We start from the raw sequence: 18,106 nt of genomic DNA, 5'->3' as shown, positions 1-18,106 counted from the left end.
CAGTCCCACCCACCTCACAGGGTGTCTGTTGTGGGGGAGGAAGATAAAAGAGATTGTGAGCCACTCCAAGACTCTGAGATTTGAAGTAGAGGGTGGGATATAAATCCAATGTCTTCTCCTCCTCCTTCTTCTTCTTACCACATTGTGATATATAATGAAATAATTGTACAACTCATGGCCCAGTTGCTAACAGGCCATGGACTGGGACCGGTCCATGGCCCAGGGGTTGGGGATCCCTGGTGTAAACTAATCTCAAGTCTTACTTTCTTGGCCCACATCTAGCTACGTAATAAAGTTTGCCCAGAAAAGTACCAACGCTTCCTACGAGGATGTCATAGCCCTGGCCACAGATGCTTCGGAAGTACTTTCCAGGGCCTGTAATCCCACAGCCAACGTCAGCTTCGAGAGAGAGGTGGGTGTTTCGGAGCCAGAGGTGCTTTCGTAAGTCACCAGGAACTGTCATTCAGACCTCTGGCAGGTTATCGGAGAGCCAGTTTGGTGTAGTGGTTAAGTGCGCGGACTCTTATCTGGGAGAACCGGGTTTGATTCCCCACTCCTCCACTTGCAGCTTCTGGGATGGCCTTGGGTCAGCCATAGCTCTCTTATCTGGGAGAACCGGGTTTGATTCCCCACTCCTCCACTTGTACCTGCTGGAATGGCCTTGAGTCAGCCATAGCTCTCTTATCTGGGAGAACCGGGTTTGATTCCCCACTCCTCCACTTGCAGCTGCTGGGATGGCCTTGGGTCAGCCATAGTTCTGGCAGAGGTTGTCGTTGAAAGGGCAGCTTCTGTCAGAGCCCTCTCAGCTCCACCCACCCCGCAGGGTGTGGGAGAGGAAGCTAAAGGAGATTGTGAGCCACTCTGATATTCAGAGTGGAGGGCGGGATAAAAATCCAATATTTTATTATTATTCGCTTGGTGGAAGTGTGTGTGTTCTGTTGTTGATGTGCATAGGAGTGCTGTGGGAGGATATTCCACAATTCAGGTAGTTCCAAGGAGGGGGGAAATGGCAGCTTTTTTGGAACAAAGATAAAACAAAGGAGTTTTGAAGTCAATTTACAGTTTATTGAATAGTAAGGATTGGTCTTTGGTTACTCCACAACAGAAGGCATGGCATAAAGACTGTAATATTACTCTAGATGAGATACAGTGGGAAGGTATTTGGAATAATTCATTATATAATTCAAGATCTATCATCATTAGACAACAAAACTATTTTCAAGATGGTATTTAACACCAAAAAAACCTACTTTATAGGACATCCTTAACAAATCCAGGTTGTTGAAAGCGGTGTGGTTCTATGAGTTCATTTATTCATTATTTATTTATTTATTTATTTATTTATTTATTTATTATTAATTCATTATTATTTATTCATTATTGCTGGTGGGAACATCCATTAGTGAAGTAATTCTAGAATAAAATCTTAAAGGTTATTAATGCGATTATGGGGATGTTGGTTCCAAACACAGCTGAGTTGGTTTTATTAAAATTCTGGAACAAAACAAAAATGAATAATATGAGTAAAAAAGCTGGTTGAGACTTTATTACTGGGGGCTTAAACTGTTGGCAAGGAGTTGAGGGGGAAAGTCTTTGCCTGCGGTTCACTGTTGGATAAGTAAAATGTGGGATTGGTTAATTTCAGATAAAACAGCTACACAACTATTAATAGCTGATAATCCATCATGCAAGGCAGACTTTGAAGAAAAATGGTCTCGCTTTTTAAACCATATTACATTTAAGGACAATAAGGGATATCATTTACCAAAGAAATATGTGGAATTTATATCTTACTGATTTAATACATCTAAAATGGTTTAACTGATTTTTTTTCTTTGAACGACTTAGTTTATGAAAATGCTGTTTCTTTTTCATTGTCTGTAATTTTGCTCTGCTCAGATTATCGCTGCTCTACATAATCTTATTTGTATTTCTTGATCGTTTTTAAATAAAATTATTTTAAAACTGAAAAAAAAAGGAAAGGAAAACAAGAAAGGGAAAAGGAAAGGTCCCCTGTGCAAGCACCAGTCGTTTCCGACTCTGGGGTGATCATGGCAGACTTTTTATGGGGTGGTTTGCCATTACCTTCCCCAGTCTTTTACACTCCCCCCCCCCCCAGCAAGCTGGGTACTCATTTTACTGACCTCGGAAGGATGGAAGGCTGAGTCAACCTTAGGGTTGCCAAGTCCAATTTAAGACATATCTGGGGACTTTGGGGGTGGAGCCAAGAACAAGGGTATGACAAGCATAATTGAACTTCAAGGGAGTTCTGGCCATCACATTTAAAGGGATGGCACACCTTTTTAAATGCCTTCCTTCCATAGGAAATAATGGATAGGGGCACCTTCTTTTGGGGCTCATGGAATTGGACCCCCTGGTCCAATCTTTTTGAAACTTGGAAGGTATTTTGGGGAGAGGCACTAGATGCTATACTGAAAATTTGGTGCCTCTAACTCAAAAAACAGCCCCCCCCAGAGCCCCAGATACCCGCGGATCAATTCCCCATCATTCCCTATGGGAATCGTTCATGGAGGTGCATGATGGCTCTGGGGGCGGGGCTTCCCCCACTGACCAGCTGGCTGGGGGGAGGGGGGAAGCCTGTAAAACCGGGGGATCCCCCTCTGGGACCTGGGGATTGGGAAGCCTAGTCAACCACGGGCCGCCTTCCGTCGGAATCGAACTCAGGTCGTGAGCAGAGAGTTCAGATCACAGTACTGCAGTACTGCTGCTTTACCACTCTGCGCCACGGGGCCGCTTAAAAAAAAGGGGGAAAGAAAAAAGAAAACAGGTCTGCTAATGTTTCCTTCCTACCAGTGAATAGGTGGCTCCCATTTGATTCCCCCTCAAGACCTGGAAGGCCTGGAGGTGGTGCAAGGGAGTGCTAATTTAATTAACAAAGCATAAACAAGAGGAAAGGGGGTCAGGGATCAGGAGATGGTGCGTCTGGCAGATTTGGAAGGGACGCTGCGCTCACTGCCCCCTCCTAGTTATGGCCCTGACTGGAGGGGCTTCAAGTGCATGTTTGCTTTCATTTTTAATCCCATGATAAGCAAGACCACTTGGGTAGCAATTGGAAGGAGCAAAAAAGGGAACGGGTGGAGGGCAAGGTACTGTAGAGAGAGAGGTATTTCGGTGCGGTGGTTAAATGTGCAAACTCTTAGCTGAGCGAACAGGGTTTGATTCCCCACTCCTCCGCTTGCAGCTGCTGGACTGGCCTCGGGTTAAATGCGTAAACTCTTAGCTGAGAGAACCAGTCTTGATTCCCCACTTCTCCGCTTGCAGCTGCTGGAATGGCCTTGAGTCAGCCGTAGCTCTCGCGGGAGTTGTCCTTGAAAGGGTAGCTTCTGGGAGAGCTCTCTCAGCCCCACTCACCTCACAGGGTGTCTGTTGTGGGGAGGAAAGATAAAGGAGATTGTAAGCCGCTCCGAGTCAGAGAGAAGGGTGGGGTATAAATCTGCAGTCTTCCTTTTCTTCTTCAAAGGAGCTCCTGCTAGAATTCCACCCCTGTTTATACCCTGCCAGTAGTAGATAGGGGGCCCCTATCATCATCAAGCCGCATTCCAAAGTGACAGCTGCCCCACCCACACATGCGCGCGCGCACACACAAAAAACGCACGCCGTATGTTTTCTGCAAACTTGCCCACTTTGCTGCTTACTCCCGACTCCGGATCATTAATGAACAAGTTAAAGAGCATGAGTTGTATCGACACACAACCTGACGCAACCTGATGTTAAAGGGACGTGTTACACGTATAAGGTTGGCCGTGTTCAGTTTTAAAGCCATCATTTTATCCGTTGGGTATGTCTCCTCTCCAAACTATGTCCGCTTAGAACCGTTGCATCTCCACAATTCTCTAAATGACGTCCGTGTTGCAAAACACGCTTTCCCCAAACAATATGAAGCCTGCTACACCTCTGACTGCCCCTCCTTTCCCCCTTAGGAAACATCCGGCATTAACTTGGGGTGGGCGGATCCCTAGCCTCCCATCGGGGACTGTTGCGTCACTCCCCCATAAGGAAACATACGGCGTTCGTTTTTTGTGTGTGCGCGCGCGCATGTGTGGGTGGGGCAGCTGTCACTTTGGAATGCGGCTTGATGATGATAGGGGTCCCCTATCTACTACTGGCAGGGTATATCTACTACTTCTCCTGCCTTTCTCCTCATTGGGACCCAAAGAGCCTTACATTGTTTTCCTCTCCTTAGGGTTGCCAATCCCCAGGTGGGGGCAGGGGATCCCCCGGTTTGGAGGCCTTCCCCCGCTTCAGGGTCGTCAGAAAGCGGGGGGAGGGGAGGGAAATGTCTGCTGGGAACTCTTATTATTCCCTATGGAGACTTATTACCATAGAAAATAATAGAGAATTGATCCGCAGGTATCTGGGGCTTTGCGGGGGGCTGTTTTTTGAGATAGAGGCACCGAATTTTCAGTATAGCATTCAGTGCCACTCCCCCAAATCCCCCCCAGGTTTCAAAAAGATTGGACCAGGGGGTCCAATTTTATGAACCCCAAAAGAAGGTGCCCCTATCCTTCATTATTTCCTATGGAAGGAAGGCTTTTAAAAAGTGTGTAGTCCCTTTAAATGTGATGGCCAGAACTGCCTTTGGAGTTCAATCCTGCTTGTCACAGCCTTGCCCTTGGCTCCACCCCTAATGTCCCCTGGCTCCACCCCCAAAGTCTCCTGGTTCCACCCCCAAAGTCTCCAGATATTTCTTGAATTGGACTTGGCAGCCATACCTCTCCTCCATTTTATATTCGCAACAACCTTGTGAGGTAGATTAGGCTGAGAGACTGGGACAGGCCCAAGGAGCTGCCACAGCAGGAGTCGGGATTCCAACCTGGTTTTTCCTGATGCTAGTCCAGCACTCTGAATCGCTATATTACACTGGATCTCTAACAGCGTAATCCAAACCAAGTATCCTCAGGATTCTGCAAAAGCCTGCTCAGTGGGACTTACTCTCAGGGAAGTGTTCTTAGGTGTCAAGTCGGCAGATTCAATAACGAGTCGTTGTTGAAACAAAATAACTAGTTTATTGATACTGTTGTTCTCGACCAGGCTAAGATTGAAAGACTAAGGATCATACAGTAGAATGCAATCATATAGGTACACTTCAAAGGGATTCTTCAGGGAGGGGGGACTATGCAGGGCACATTCACACATTGATGTTACCAATTCGTTCTCAGGCCTGCTTTGGCCTTGAGCTTCGCTGGCTCCAGACTCCCCCTGAGCCAAGCCTGAGAAGACACAGATAAAGCTTTCACATATTCCCATTTCAAAGCAATACTACATAACAAAGAGGAGGAGGGGGGTGGGGTAGGGAGAGTTTAAGCTAGCAGCAACTGGATACAGTTTAGCTTTTACCCAGGATGCTCTTTGCCTGAGCCAAAGTTAGATACAGACTTGACCAGAGTTTTACACAGACTTGACATTAGGCCTCCGCTGTAACTTACAGCTAGACAATGTAGATCTTGTTCGACATAAACAAAAATGCTTTGTTCGGTTGCATGACCAAATTATTGGCTGCCTCCTTTCCAGTTGTCGGAGCACACCGCCAAAATCTGCAGCAAGCTCTCTGCAAAAGACCAAAGGTTTGCTGATTGTTGTGCAGGTGAATGCACAGTGAAGGCATATTTCTGCATCTATTCGCTCCCGTGGGCCAAATCGCCCCACCTTCCAGATTTTCCTCAACCAGACGATGAAGACCTGTGCAGGGAAAATTATGGAAACCTGAAACCTCTTCAGTAAGTCAATTCAGATTTGTCCTCTCTGCTTTCTCCCAAGATAAAGGTCCACCCTTAGACCCTATGTTAAGAACATAAGAAGAGAAGCCATGTTGGATCAGGCCAATGGCCCATCCAGTCCAACACTCTGTGTCACATAAGAACATAAGAGAAGCCATGTTGGATCAGGCCAATGGCCCATCCAGTCCAACACTCTGTGTCACATAAGAACATAAGAGAAGCCATATTAGATCAGGCCAATGGCCCATCCAGTCCAACACTCTGAGTCACATAAGAACATAAGAGAAGCCCTGCTGGATCAGGCCAATGGCCCATCCAGTCCAACACTCTGTCACATAAGAACATAAGCAAAGCCATATTAGATCAGGCCAATGGCCCATCCAGTCCAACACTCTGTGTCACAGAAGAACATAAGAGAAGCCATGTTGGATCAGGCCAATGGCCCATCCAGTCCAACACTCTAAGTCACACAGTGGCCAAATATATATATATATATATATATATATATATATATATATATATATATATATATATATATATATATATATATATATGTACACACACACACACACACTGTGGCTAATAGCCACTGATGGACCTCTGCTCCATATTTTTATCTAACCCCCTCTTGAATGCTTGTAGCTGCCACCACCTCCTGTGGCAGTGAATTCCACATGTTACAGTGAATTCCACATGTTACTGTTTATTAATCATTATTAACATTCCCTGGTTTCATTTTCACAATTACTAATATGCAGGGGTTGTTTTGTAGAAAAATAGGTGGTGGAACTCATCCAGGGATTGTTATGCAGCTGCACCTACTATTCAGGGGACAAGGTATGAAGGAGGAGGTGGAACTCTCAGAAAGGTTCAGGAGCTGTGATCCTGTGAGCTCCTGCTGAATCTAATTCTCAGCATGGACCCTTTGATGAATACTTAAATTCAAAGATTGGGGCCATGAGCAGACAAAACATACCTTTCTGCAGGCCTGAAAAAAGCCCCAGGTTTGCAGAAAAATCTGAACTAGAAAAAATGCACTGGAGGGTTAACCACCTCAAAATGATAGAAGTGGTGCCTGTAGTTTTAAGAAGTGAATGCCTTCAATGGCTGTTGCTAGGCAACCACAGCAGTATTGCCAGCCTACAGGCCTTGGTTTCTGTCAGTAAAAGGTAGCGTGAAAGGGGGCCAGGTTCATTCCAGGCCTGTTTTGACCTTTGACGGAGGACTAATTCTAAAGGTCCGACAGCAGCCATAAAATCTCAATTGAACTTCCATGCTCAGATTCAGAGAGGTCTCTTTTGGTAGCAGGAACTTCTTTGCATATTAGGCCACACACTTGATGTTGCCAATCCTCCTGGAGCTTACAATAGGTCCTGTGCTAAGAGCCCTGTAAGCTCTCGGAGGATTGGCTACATTAGGGTTGTGTGGCCTAATATGCAAAGGAGTTCCTGTTGGGCTTTTCCTACAAAAAAAGCCCTAAGCAACCCTATATGATCCTCTTCTCAAGCCCACAGGCAGACTTAATCTTGGAGGTGGCACTTCACTTTGGAATGCCCTTCCTCTTGAGTCTTATCTGGTGCTTATTTCATTTTCCCATCTTTCATTGCCCAGCTAGGGGCTGGGTGGACTTACCAGGTGGTGGGGTGCCTCACCAATGATGCACTGAAGTTGCTGGAGATGCGCTGACATCACTTCCTGTGCACACCACAAAGATGTCATTGCATCACCGGTGACATCAGACACACTGGTAGCTAGGGTGTTCAGCATTGCCAGCAATACACCAATGCCACTTCTGGTGTGTGCCAGAAGGGGCATTACTAGGTGGCTGAATGGCATCACTTTGTCACCAGCTAGGACTCCCCACACAGCTGGCAAGTTCCCCCTGCCCCTTGCCGGTTGCCTGGAGGGACTTAACAACCCTAACCCTTACCCATAGGATGAAACCAGGCGGGCGTTTAAAGCCGCCCGAGGGACGGGAGGCAGGCGGAGCAAAAAAGCGTGTCCACACGCGCACATGTGCCTGCCGTCCCCGTCCCGCTCCAGTCCCATCCCAGGCTTGCTGGGAGCCAGCTCAAAAGGGCACCACTTTCAAAGTGGTACCTTTTCGCTGGGGTGCCTCTGAGGCACCTCCTGGCTATCTGGAAAGCCGAAGGAGCCTGGAAAGCCACAGACGGGACGCAAGAGCATTCCAGATGCTCCCCGGGTGCCCACAGCCTGCCCCTTTTCCGAGCATCATCCAGAAGCTCCAGGGCACTCTATTTCCGGCCGGCTTTATTTGGGGCGGCCTCAAGCCGCCCCAAACCGGCCAGCTGCTATCACCCATTAAGTCCTAGCCCTTACATCCTGAAATGCAATGGGAGTAACTCCATTCCTTACATGGCACATTGCTGAGCAGGCATTTGTCTCTGGTTCCAGGCGCTATCTACCATACTGGATGAGCAACTGAGTCCCCAGTTCTCAAGGCATGGAGGTCAGGCGGTTTTCATACAAGCCAGGAACCAAAGTTCCCGTTTCAGTTCTCTGCCCTGACTCTCAGCGAGAGAAATGGACTGCAAAGCACCTTTGGCTGACGCAAAGGCTGAAATATTGGCTTGTTTTGTTTTATCTTTTCACTTCCAGCTATATGTTTGAGATCGCTCGGCGGTACACGTATGCCCCAGAAGCGCTTTTTACAGCTTTGAGAGATTCTTCCAGAAGTATTGTGGCTAACTGTTGCAGTGACGACGACCCCAAAGCTTGCTTTGCTCTGAAGGTAATAAAATGTCTAAAGCTTGTTTTGGTCTAAAAGTAATAAAACGTCACAGCGTTCTCTTCCCTCACCCGCCTGCCAGATGCCTGCATTACATTAACAGGGGTGGAATTCTAGCAGGAGCTCCTTTGCATATTAGGCTGCAACCCCCTGATGTAGCCAATCCTTGGGGTTGCCAATCCCCAGGTGGGGGCAGGGGATCCCCCGGTTTGGAGACCCTCCCCTCGCTTCAGGGTCATCAGAAAGCGGGGGGAGGGGAGGGAAATGTCTGCTGGGAACTCTATTATTCCCTATGGAGATTTATTCCCATAGAAAATCATGAAGAATTGATGCACGGGTATCTGGGGCTCTGGGGGGGGCTGTTTTTTTAGGTAGAGGCACCAAATTTTCAGTATAGCATCTAGTGCCTCTCCCCAAAATACCCCCCAAGTTTCAAAAAGATTGGACCAGGGGGTCCAATTCTATGAGCCCCAAAAGAAGGTGCCCCTATCCATTATTTCCTATGGAATGAAGGAATTGAAAAGGTGTGCCGTCCCTTTAAATGTGATGGCCAGAACTCCCTTTGGAGTTCAATTATGCTTGTCACAGCTTTGATCTTGGCTCCACTCCTAATGTCTCCTGGCTCCACCCCCAAAGTCCCCAGATATTTCTTGAATTGGACTTGGCAACCCTACCAATCCTCCAAGAGCTTACCAAAAAGAGCTCCAGGAGGATTGGTTGCATCAGGGTGTGTGGCCTAATATGCAAAGGGGTTCCTGCTAGAATTCCACCCCTGACCATTAATATTGAAGGGAAGGTCGCTGGAAAGCTTTGGTCCACATCAGGGCCTTAGCCAGGGTGGTGCAAAGGGGGCAGTGCCCCATCAATCAAGAGACATGTAGCCCCACCAATCAGCTTTACAGGTTGGTGTGAAATCTGTCACACGTCTTCCAGGTACAAATTTTCTTTGCGGAAAAAACGAAGCTGAAGTTAAAAGCGTGAATCCTATCATAAATCTTCCAAGGGTGAATTCTCTATGCAGTTGGCTAGAATCAAATTTACAGTTTTGGGTTTAAGTAACTGGAAGAAGGCTCTCACACCTTCTTTAATTCTGCAAACTATGTAAAACAATTGCTTGGGAGAGCATTTTGATAAGGCTTATACAGAACAACGCTGCAGTCTGTGCCATGGTGTATGCTGCATATTATTAATTTGTTCTATGTTCTATCATGCTCTTACAGCATGGTTTTTATTTTATTTTTGTAATTCCATTTTCTGCATAACTTGACATAGTGTATATAAGAACATAAGAGAAGCCATGTTGGATGAGGCCAACGGCCCATCAAGTCCAACACTCTGTGTCACACAGTGGCAAAAAATTGTATATACACACATACACTGTGGCTAATAGCCACTGATGGACCTGTGCTCCATATTTTTATCTAAACCCTCTTGAAGGTGGCTATGCTTGTGGCCGCCACCACCTCCTGTGGCAGTGAATTCCACATGTTAATCACCCTTTGGGTGAAGAAGTACTTCCTTTTATCCGTTTTAACCTGTCTGCTCAGCAATTTCATCTGATCCTTTTTGTCATTTTTGCACGCCTCACGCTTTTGCATTGCTTAATAGATCTCTCGTGCACTTTGACTACCGTATTCTATACCGTGTTCAGGGCTCTTCTTGTACCAGGATCTTCTTTGCCTATTAGGCCACGCACCCCTGATGTAGCCAGTCCTCATGAAGCTTACAGGGCTATCTGGGGCTCTGAGGCCCGTTTTTTGAGGTAGAGGGACCACATTTTCAGTACAGCATCCAGTGGCTCTCCCCAAAATATTCCCTAAGTTTCAAAACGATTGGACCAGGGGGTCCAATTCTATGAGCCCTCAAAGAAGGTGCCCCGATCCTTCATTATATCCTATGGAAGGAAGACATTTAAAAAGGTGTGCGGTCCCTTTAAATGTGATGGCCAGAACTCCCTTGGAGTTCAATTATGCTCGTCACACCCTTGCTCCTGGCTCCACCCCAATGTCTCCTGGATCCACCCCCAAAGTCTCCTGGCTCCACCCCCAAAGTCCCCAGATATTTCTTGAATTGGACTTGGCAACTCTACTTGAAGCTGTCTGGCAAGTGGTGGGAAGGCTGGGGTTGGGATATGACTCTTAGTACAGGACTCTTCGTACATGGCCTGCTGTAAGCTCTTGGAGGATTAGCTACATCAGGGGTGTGTGGCCTAATAGGCAAAGGAGTTCCTGCTACAAAAAAAGCCCCACATCATGCTGCGTGTAATCCACCTTGCGTCTCAAGTAGAAAATAGAAAATTGGCAGAAAATTGGTAAATAACTAATAAAGTATAAAGAAATAAATAATGATGGGCTAACCACCACTGTGCTCATTCCACCCCCCCATAAAAATGTTCTGGCTACAGACCTGGTCCACATCTGAACAAAGTTCTTGGGGGCTACCTTTGTCTGTCCTCCCATAGCAGTGAGCGGCTCCCATTGGCTCCTATTGAAAAAAATAGAAAGCAGTATGGTTTTTCTTGTTTTAATTAATTAATTCTGTGGAACAAGTTTGTCAAGCATCGCTATTTCTCGGCAATCAGTCTTCTGTTGTGAAATCAAAAGTTGCTTTCGTGTAGAAACGCTGAAGCTTTGCCAAGGGCAGAATCCTTGGAAGTAAGAACGTATACGTGATTACACTGTTACTATATAGGATTAGTTCAAAGGATAACATACAGATGCTTTTTGAGTCAGGGGTTACGGGTTCAAAGGTGAGTACATAGTATCTAGTTTACTACTAAGGAATGTAGATTATTAAAAACATCTCCATTCCTCACACTTCTTCCAGACCTGATAAGAGCTGTCTGCGTGAATGTGGGGGAGAGGCACCTCACAGCCCGGCTGCAGCGTCAACATCCTTGGGCTAGATGGATTTATTTATTTATTTATATTAAGATTTATACCCCGCCCTTCTCACCTAGGTGTCTCAGGGCGGCTTACAACACAATAATTAAAACAATTTCAGTTTAAACAATTAAAATACCATTAAACCATAATTTAGTAAAAACAAGATAGAATAAAAATAAAAACCGGCGGCCTATAGATACATTTTTTCATCCAGGATATTTTACATTGTCAGTTAATATCAAATGGTTGTTTGCCCAACCATTGGAACAAAAGGGAGGGAGGCGGGGGAGACTAACGGTCTCCTTTCTGTTTAAGAACCCACCATTGTGCTTAGAAATATGCATGCTTGACAAACTTGGTCGTTAATGCAGTTTTTAATGCTTTTGCGTCTGAACTCCAGAGACCACAAATGACCGAACAGTTATTCAATTTGCTTGCCAAAGGAAATGAACTGTGTTCAGAATACACACATCTTCCGTTCCTCGAATTCAAGAAAAAGTAAGTGCTGCCTTCCAGACAAGAGGAGGGGGTGGCCTTTGCATTCGATACAGTGGCTAGATGTTTATAAAGTAAAATACCGGTATATTATTTAAATTATCATTCCCCCCCCCTTGCCCCTAGTTTAACCTAGCAGTAACTAGCGACTGAACAGGTCTTCTCTGTTGCATTCTTTTTTTATTTTTCCGATATTTCTCTGTGCCACATTCAAAGGCTCTTGAATTCCAGTTTAAACAGGAGAAATTCTAAACTTAAATTTAATCCTGGATCAAGTACAGATTGCCCTGGATATTCACTGATCTGCAGTTGTTTTGCCTCTTGAAGTTAATAAAACACATAGCAAAAAAGCAGTCTTGATACAACTGCAGATCAAGGGTGGCCAAAATGTGGCTTGAGAGCCACATGTGGCTCTTTCACTCATATTGTGTGGCTCTCGAAGCCTCCACTGTCCCATTGGCTGACTTGGAGAAGGCATTTGTCTTTTTTAAATCACTTCTCCAAGCCATGCCAGCCAACAGCTTCAAGAATGCATTTAAAGTTAAAGTTGCTTTTTTTCTACCTCTCTCCCCAATAGGGTTGCCAAGTCCCCTGCAAGCCCTTCTGGCGAGCAAATTGTACCATAGAGTTTTCCCTCCCAAATGGCTAGAGCATCCAGGAAATGCTCAGAGCAGCCACCACGCAGCATTGCGCCACGCAGCTAGTGGAATGGCATCACTTCCAGGTGACGTCATCGCGCCGGCGATGTAGGGGGAGGTTCCCCCAGCCGACCCAGTGGGGGATCCCTACCCGGACCAGGGGCTTGACAACCCTACTCCCCCATCTAGCTGTGTTTTTTCCTTCCTTCCTTCCTTCCTTCCTTCCTTCCTTCCTTCCTTCCTTCCTTCCTTCCTTCCTTCCTTCCTTCCTTCCTTCCTTCCTTCCTTCCTCCCTTCAAGTACTTGAAGATGGTGATCATATCACCTCTCAGTTGTCTCCTCTCTAGGTTATTGCCCTGAATTGGATAGCCCAGGCTAGCCTGATCTCATCAGATCTCTGTAGCTAATCTTTCATTGAAATCTGCCTCCGTTCCTGAGGACTGGAAGGTAGCAAATGTCACCCCCATCTTTAAAAAGGGTTCCAGAGGAGATCCGGGAAATTACAGGCCAGTCAGTCTGACTTCAATACCGGGAAAGTTGGTAGAATCCTGTTAGGGGGTACAATCTTACACCAAGATGCAGGCCTCATATAGACGATTACTTCAGCAGTTTGCCAAGCATAGAGTCAGGCTTTTACCCAAGAAGTCTCATTGAGGAACCTAAGTCCCTAGGGGATATCATAATTATATTTTGGGCCCCTCGAGCCAGGTAATAGTGACATCCAATCCTAACAGGAGAACTCTCCAGAATCTTACTTCGCCTCACAGGGGTGGATCCACCTTAGTCCGGTGTCTCAGCTTTGACCTTTCTGTCTCGAGCTATTCTTGAAAGAGTCTAAATTCCTGATGATGTTGCTCTCAGTTTTCCTGAAGCCCCCTCACCACATTAAAGCATGTATCCAAATGTCACAGCCGGAGTCAGGCTGTTAGCTCCCTTATTCAAGGTTCCCTTATTATGGAGTTATTAGTTGTTAATGGCAGGGCATTTTGGAGGGTCACATAAGCTGGAAGCAAATTGACAGCACATAACACAGAGAGACGTGATACATTTCATCCAGTCATCGTTTTCCTTGTGTGAGCTTTCTTTTTTTCTTCATCCTAACTACATGACTATCTTTCGTTGTACTACAGGCTGAGAGAGACGTATAGCGAGGCATTTCCAGAGACCACTGAAGAAATCCTTTCTGGGCTGGTTGAGCAGAGAGCCAGCTTTGCTTCCACCTGCTGCCTTGTGAATGCTCCTCCAATATATTGTGGCTTGAAGGTAAAGAAAAATCTCTTGGGTCTAAAAACCAGTAATGGCATAGTGGAACCTGAAGTGTTTTCACGATTAAAAGAGAATGTTTCTAGGCCTCTCTACCTTAGGGAGCAAAACCCCTGAAAATGCAGGCGGTCTGGACTAATGCGGGGGGTCTCCACACTTTTTGAGTCTGTGGGCACATTTGGAATTCTGACATGGTATGGTGGGCGCAGCAAAAAAAAATGGCTGCCGCAGGAGGCGGAGCTAGCCACAAAACAATCGCCACAGCTTAGCTTTGGTCACATAGCGCAGTTCCTTGTCCTGTGGTGGCAGCTAAAGCAACATTTTAAAAAATCCGCTAAAGCAACATTTTAAAAAATCCGCACTGCCAAGCAGATTTCTAATAGTCAAGACTCCTCCCACTTCCTGAAAACACTTGACAGGTGCCAAAAAAAGGTGTCACTGGGTGCCATTGGCCCGTGGACACCATGTTGGGGAACTCTGGACTAGTGGCTTAGAATAAAGAAGGATCTGGAAGTACCCAGAGAAGTCCAGGGGCGAGCAACCCATTACTTTAGGGTTCCCAGACCCCTGGTCCAGGTGGGGGATCCTCTGATTTTTTAGGCTTCTGCCCACCAGCAGGTGAAACCCGGCTCCCAACAGTGATATCGAATGGCAACAGTCCCAATGCAATGACATCACATGGAAATGATGTCATCACATTGGCAACAGTGACACTCTGCTTTTGAGGCAAAACTCTATGGTTCGAGCCCAGTTTTAACCACAGTTTGCCCAAAAAGAAGAGCCACATTTCCAACATAGCCATTGTGATGAGGTCACTTCTGCATGATGTCATGGCATTGGGAACCTCCCCACCCACTGCTGGACTGACCCCCAAATTCCCTTGTTGATGTGACAATCACACCTGGCAACTCTACATTACTTTTGTATTCTGTGCAGCAGCATCTAGCATGAGCTTAAAGAAATATTAAATCATATGTAATGAATAAGTAACTCTTAATCATCTGTTTGCCGTTGGTAAGAGATTGTTTTATATTGACTTTAATGGAATTTCGAATCTTAGAAATTTTGAATTTTTGAAATTTGGATTCTCAAATTTCTCGAATTTTCAAATTCAAATGCTGAACCTGAATTTTGGTCCCAGTGTACATTCTCTAATGACCAGTTTTAGGGTTTTACTGATGAATTTTATTGCTGGGAAGTTTGATCCACTGACTTATTTAGATGTCTTGTTTCAGTCAGTTGCCATTTTTAAATTGAAAAAACCCTTTTCAATTGCTGCTCTTTTTGTGATTCGTTTGGGCTTTTCGCTTTTTCTGTAGATTGCTTTTAGAATCTTATGGTAATGAGGCGGCACTAAGACACATAAATGAGAAAGCTTTAAAGCCGTTATGTAGATCAGGGGTCCCCAACTTTTAAAAGCCTGAGGGCGGCTTTGGAATTCTGACACCATGTGGTGGAGCATCCACAAAATGGCTGCCTCGGGAGGCAGAGCCAGCCACAAAATGGCTGCCACAGCTGACCTGCAATCACAGTGAAGATCCTTGTGCTGTGGTGGCAACTGCTTCCAAAGCAACGTTTTTAAAAATACGCACAGCCAATCAAATTTCCAGCGACCAATCAGAAGCCCTGGTGGGCAAAAAACCCACCTGACCGTACCAAGCCTCTAAAAATACTTGGCAGACAACAGTAAAGGTGTTGGTGGGTGTTATGGTGCGCACAGGTTGCGTGTTGGGAACCCCTGACTGAGATCACTATTCAAAATGTTTCTTCATTTTCAGGTTAAAAGTGGAGTTTCTCATACATGTTCCCACAATGTATGCCTGCTGCACTGATGGTTTTATTTTTTAAAAAACAAAACTCTCAAGTAAGTGGAACATTGCACAGAATGCAATTCTGCATGCACTGGAAAGGCAGAAAGTGAGTTTATTCCCTGTAATATTCTCTTCCCCACCTCACCGTGTTTCCTCAAACACTGAGGATAAAAAGAAAGGTAAAGGTCATATAAAAAGAAAGGGCTGTCATATAGAGGATGGTGTGGAGTTGTTTTCTGTGGCCCCAGAAAGTTGGACCAAAACCAACGGGGTTGAAATTAAATCTAAAAGAGTTTCCATCTCAACATCAGGAACAACTTCCAGACAGAGCAGTTCCTCAGTGGAACAGGCTTCCTCAGGAGGTGATGGGCTCTCCTCCTTTGGAGGTTTTTAAACAGAGGCTAGATGGCCATCTGACAGCAATGCAGATCCTGGGAACTTAGGGGCAGGTATTTGTGAAGTTCCTGCATTGTGCAGGGGGTTGGACTAGATGACCCTGGGGGTCCCTTCCAACCCTATGATTCTGTGAAAGGTTTAATAGCTTAACAAAACCTCCATTGTTAAGGGTAGTACATCTCTCTGGCAGGGCTTTTTTTTTTGTAGTAAGAACTCCTTTGCATATTAGGCCACACACCCCTGATGTAGCCAATCCTCCTGGAGTTTACAATAGACCCTTTACTAAGAGCCCTGTAAACTCTTGGAGGATTGCCTACATCAGTGGCCTAATATGCAAAGGAGTTCCTGCTCCAAAAAAGGCCCTGCTCTCTGGAAAGCCAGTTTGGTGTTGTGGTTAAAGCAGCAGGCTCTATTCTGGAGAACCGGGTGTGATTCCCCAGTTAGCCACACACACCTGCTGGTGACCTTGAGTCCCTCACAGTTCTTTCAGAGCTGTTTCTCGCAAGAGCAGTTCTTTCAGAGCTGTTTCTCGCAAGAGCAGTTCTTTCAGAGCTCTCTCAGCCCCAGCTACCTCACAGGGGGTCTGTTCTAGGGAGAGGAAGGGAAGGAGACTATAAACTGCTCTGAGACACTGAATGAAGGGTGGGGTATATATCCAATCTCTTTCTCCTCCTCCTCCTCCTCTTCTTCTATTATTATTTTCTTGGTGTAACTGTAACCCTTTTTCCTCGTCCTTTCTTCAGAGCAGCTGACGCTTGTGATCATCTGCGTACGACTTACTAGACATGAAACTAGTCACTTTCTGATTCAAGCAAACCTCCGTTTCCCTGGACTGCCTGCACCGATATCCTGAATCATCTTTCCTTCCCACAGACTGAAAATCCCAATAAAGCTATAAAAAGTATTTCCCTTTGTTGCAGTTACTTCAAGATTAGGTCTGGGGTTAAGTGACAGGAGGATACATTTTGGTTGACAGCCCTTCTCACTTGGTGGAAGCCATTACCAGGGTGGGGCTGTGGCGCAGCGGAAGAGCCTCTGCCTGGCATGCAGAAGGGCCCAGGTTCAGTCCCCAGGATCTCCAATTTACAAAGATCAGGTAAGGAGGTGGGGTGAAAGACCTCAGCCCGAGACCCGGGAGCGGCAATAGAAGTTAAACAACTACTGTGATGGTAAACAAGAAATATAGTAACCACTAAAAAACGTTCATATATTTTAATGCTCAACGTTTTAAATTTTAAACTTCATGTCATAATAAAAATCCAATTTAAATATCCATTCATATATTTCATATTGTAAATTAGGCATACTTCATGTGGCAAAAGAAGTCCAATATTAATATTTCCATATTGCAAAAAAAGTCTATGAGCACCTGGATATAGGCCCATTTCATCAGTAGACTTCCTCAGGAGTAATGCCTTTCTATGGGCGTTTTCGCACTTACCTTAAGCCGGCGCGACGTCCCTCTTCACCGCACAGCGTCTGCACGGATTTCGCACTAATTGCTCCGCAGAACCTGGAAGAGCTGCAAAGTCCCGCGGCTTTTGCGTCACAAATGTAAACCGCCAAAAACCAGTTTACATTTGCGACGCAGAAGCCGCGGGACTTTGCGGCTCTTCCGGGTTCTGCGGAGCAATTAGTGCGAAGTCTGCGCAGACGCTGCGAGGTGAAGAGGGACGTCACTGCCGATTAAGGTAAGTGCGAAAACGCTCTATGTTTTTTCAGGAGTAACAGCCACTAGTACTGAGCCAGTTCAAACTGATACATTCAACCAGATGCTAAAACCTTCTGGAGTTTGCTGGCCTGCAGCCCTCTATGAATATATTAAGCAAGCTGTTCATTTGCTCTTATTTTCTTAATAATTAATTATATTTTTAATTTTAAACTTGAGCAGGCCCTACTTTTTGCAGCAATTTTAGCTCAAAACACTTCAGCGTATGGTTTCAAACATACCAGTACCGTGCCTATCCTGAATTCAATACCTCTTAGAATTTACTGGCTGAATGTATCAGTTTGAACTGGCTCTAGCTCCTATATGAAAAATGCACACACTTAAGTGTCTTGGAGTGATTGAGAGTAAAGATGTGATAAGAAGAATCATGAACACTGGTCAGTACTAGCGGCTGTTACTTCT

General features: G+C 45.6%; 1 protein-coding gene across 2 annotated transcripts in view; it reads left to right on the top strand.

Annotated features, from left to right (window-relative positions):
* Nucleotides 1-16,879, top strand: part of GC (GC vitamin D binding protein) — a 45,280-nt gene extending 28,401 nt beyond the window's left edge. The window contains exons 7-13 of one of the 2 annotated variants that reach the window (XM_060247181.1): nt 283-412; nt 5,533-5,738; nt 8,358-8,490; nt 11,773-11,870; nt 13,636-13,768; nt 15,547-15,632; nt 16,724-16,879. In XM_060247181.1, coding sequence (XP_060103164.1) covers nt 283-412; nt 5,533-5,738; nt 8,358-8,490; nt 11,773-11,870; nt 13,636-13,768; nt 15,547-15,600 — 754 coding nt within the window. In that variant the 3' untranslated portion in view covers nt 15,601-15,632; nt 16,724-16,879. Of the gene's footprint in view, nt 1-282; nt 413-5,532; nt 5,739-8,357; nt 8,491-11,772; nt 11,871-13,635; nt 13,769-15,546; nt 15,633-16,718 lie in introns of both variants that reach the window. The other variant, XM_060247180.1, reaches the window with a different exon arrangement.
* Nucleotides 16,880-18,106: the final 1,227 nt, after the last annotated feature.

The sequence above is a fragment of the Heteronotia binoei genome, chromosome 9 (genome assembly GCF_032191835.1).
Source record: "Heteronotia binoei isolate CCM8104 ecotype False Entrance Well chromosome 9, APGP_CSIRO_Hbin_v1, whole genome shotgun sequence".
Lineage (NCBI taxonomy): Eukaryota > Metazoa > Chordata > Lepidosauria > Squamata > Gekkonidae > Heteronotia > Heteronotia binoei.
This window is presented reverse-complemented; position numbering and strand designations above follow the sequence as displayed.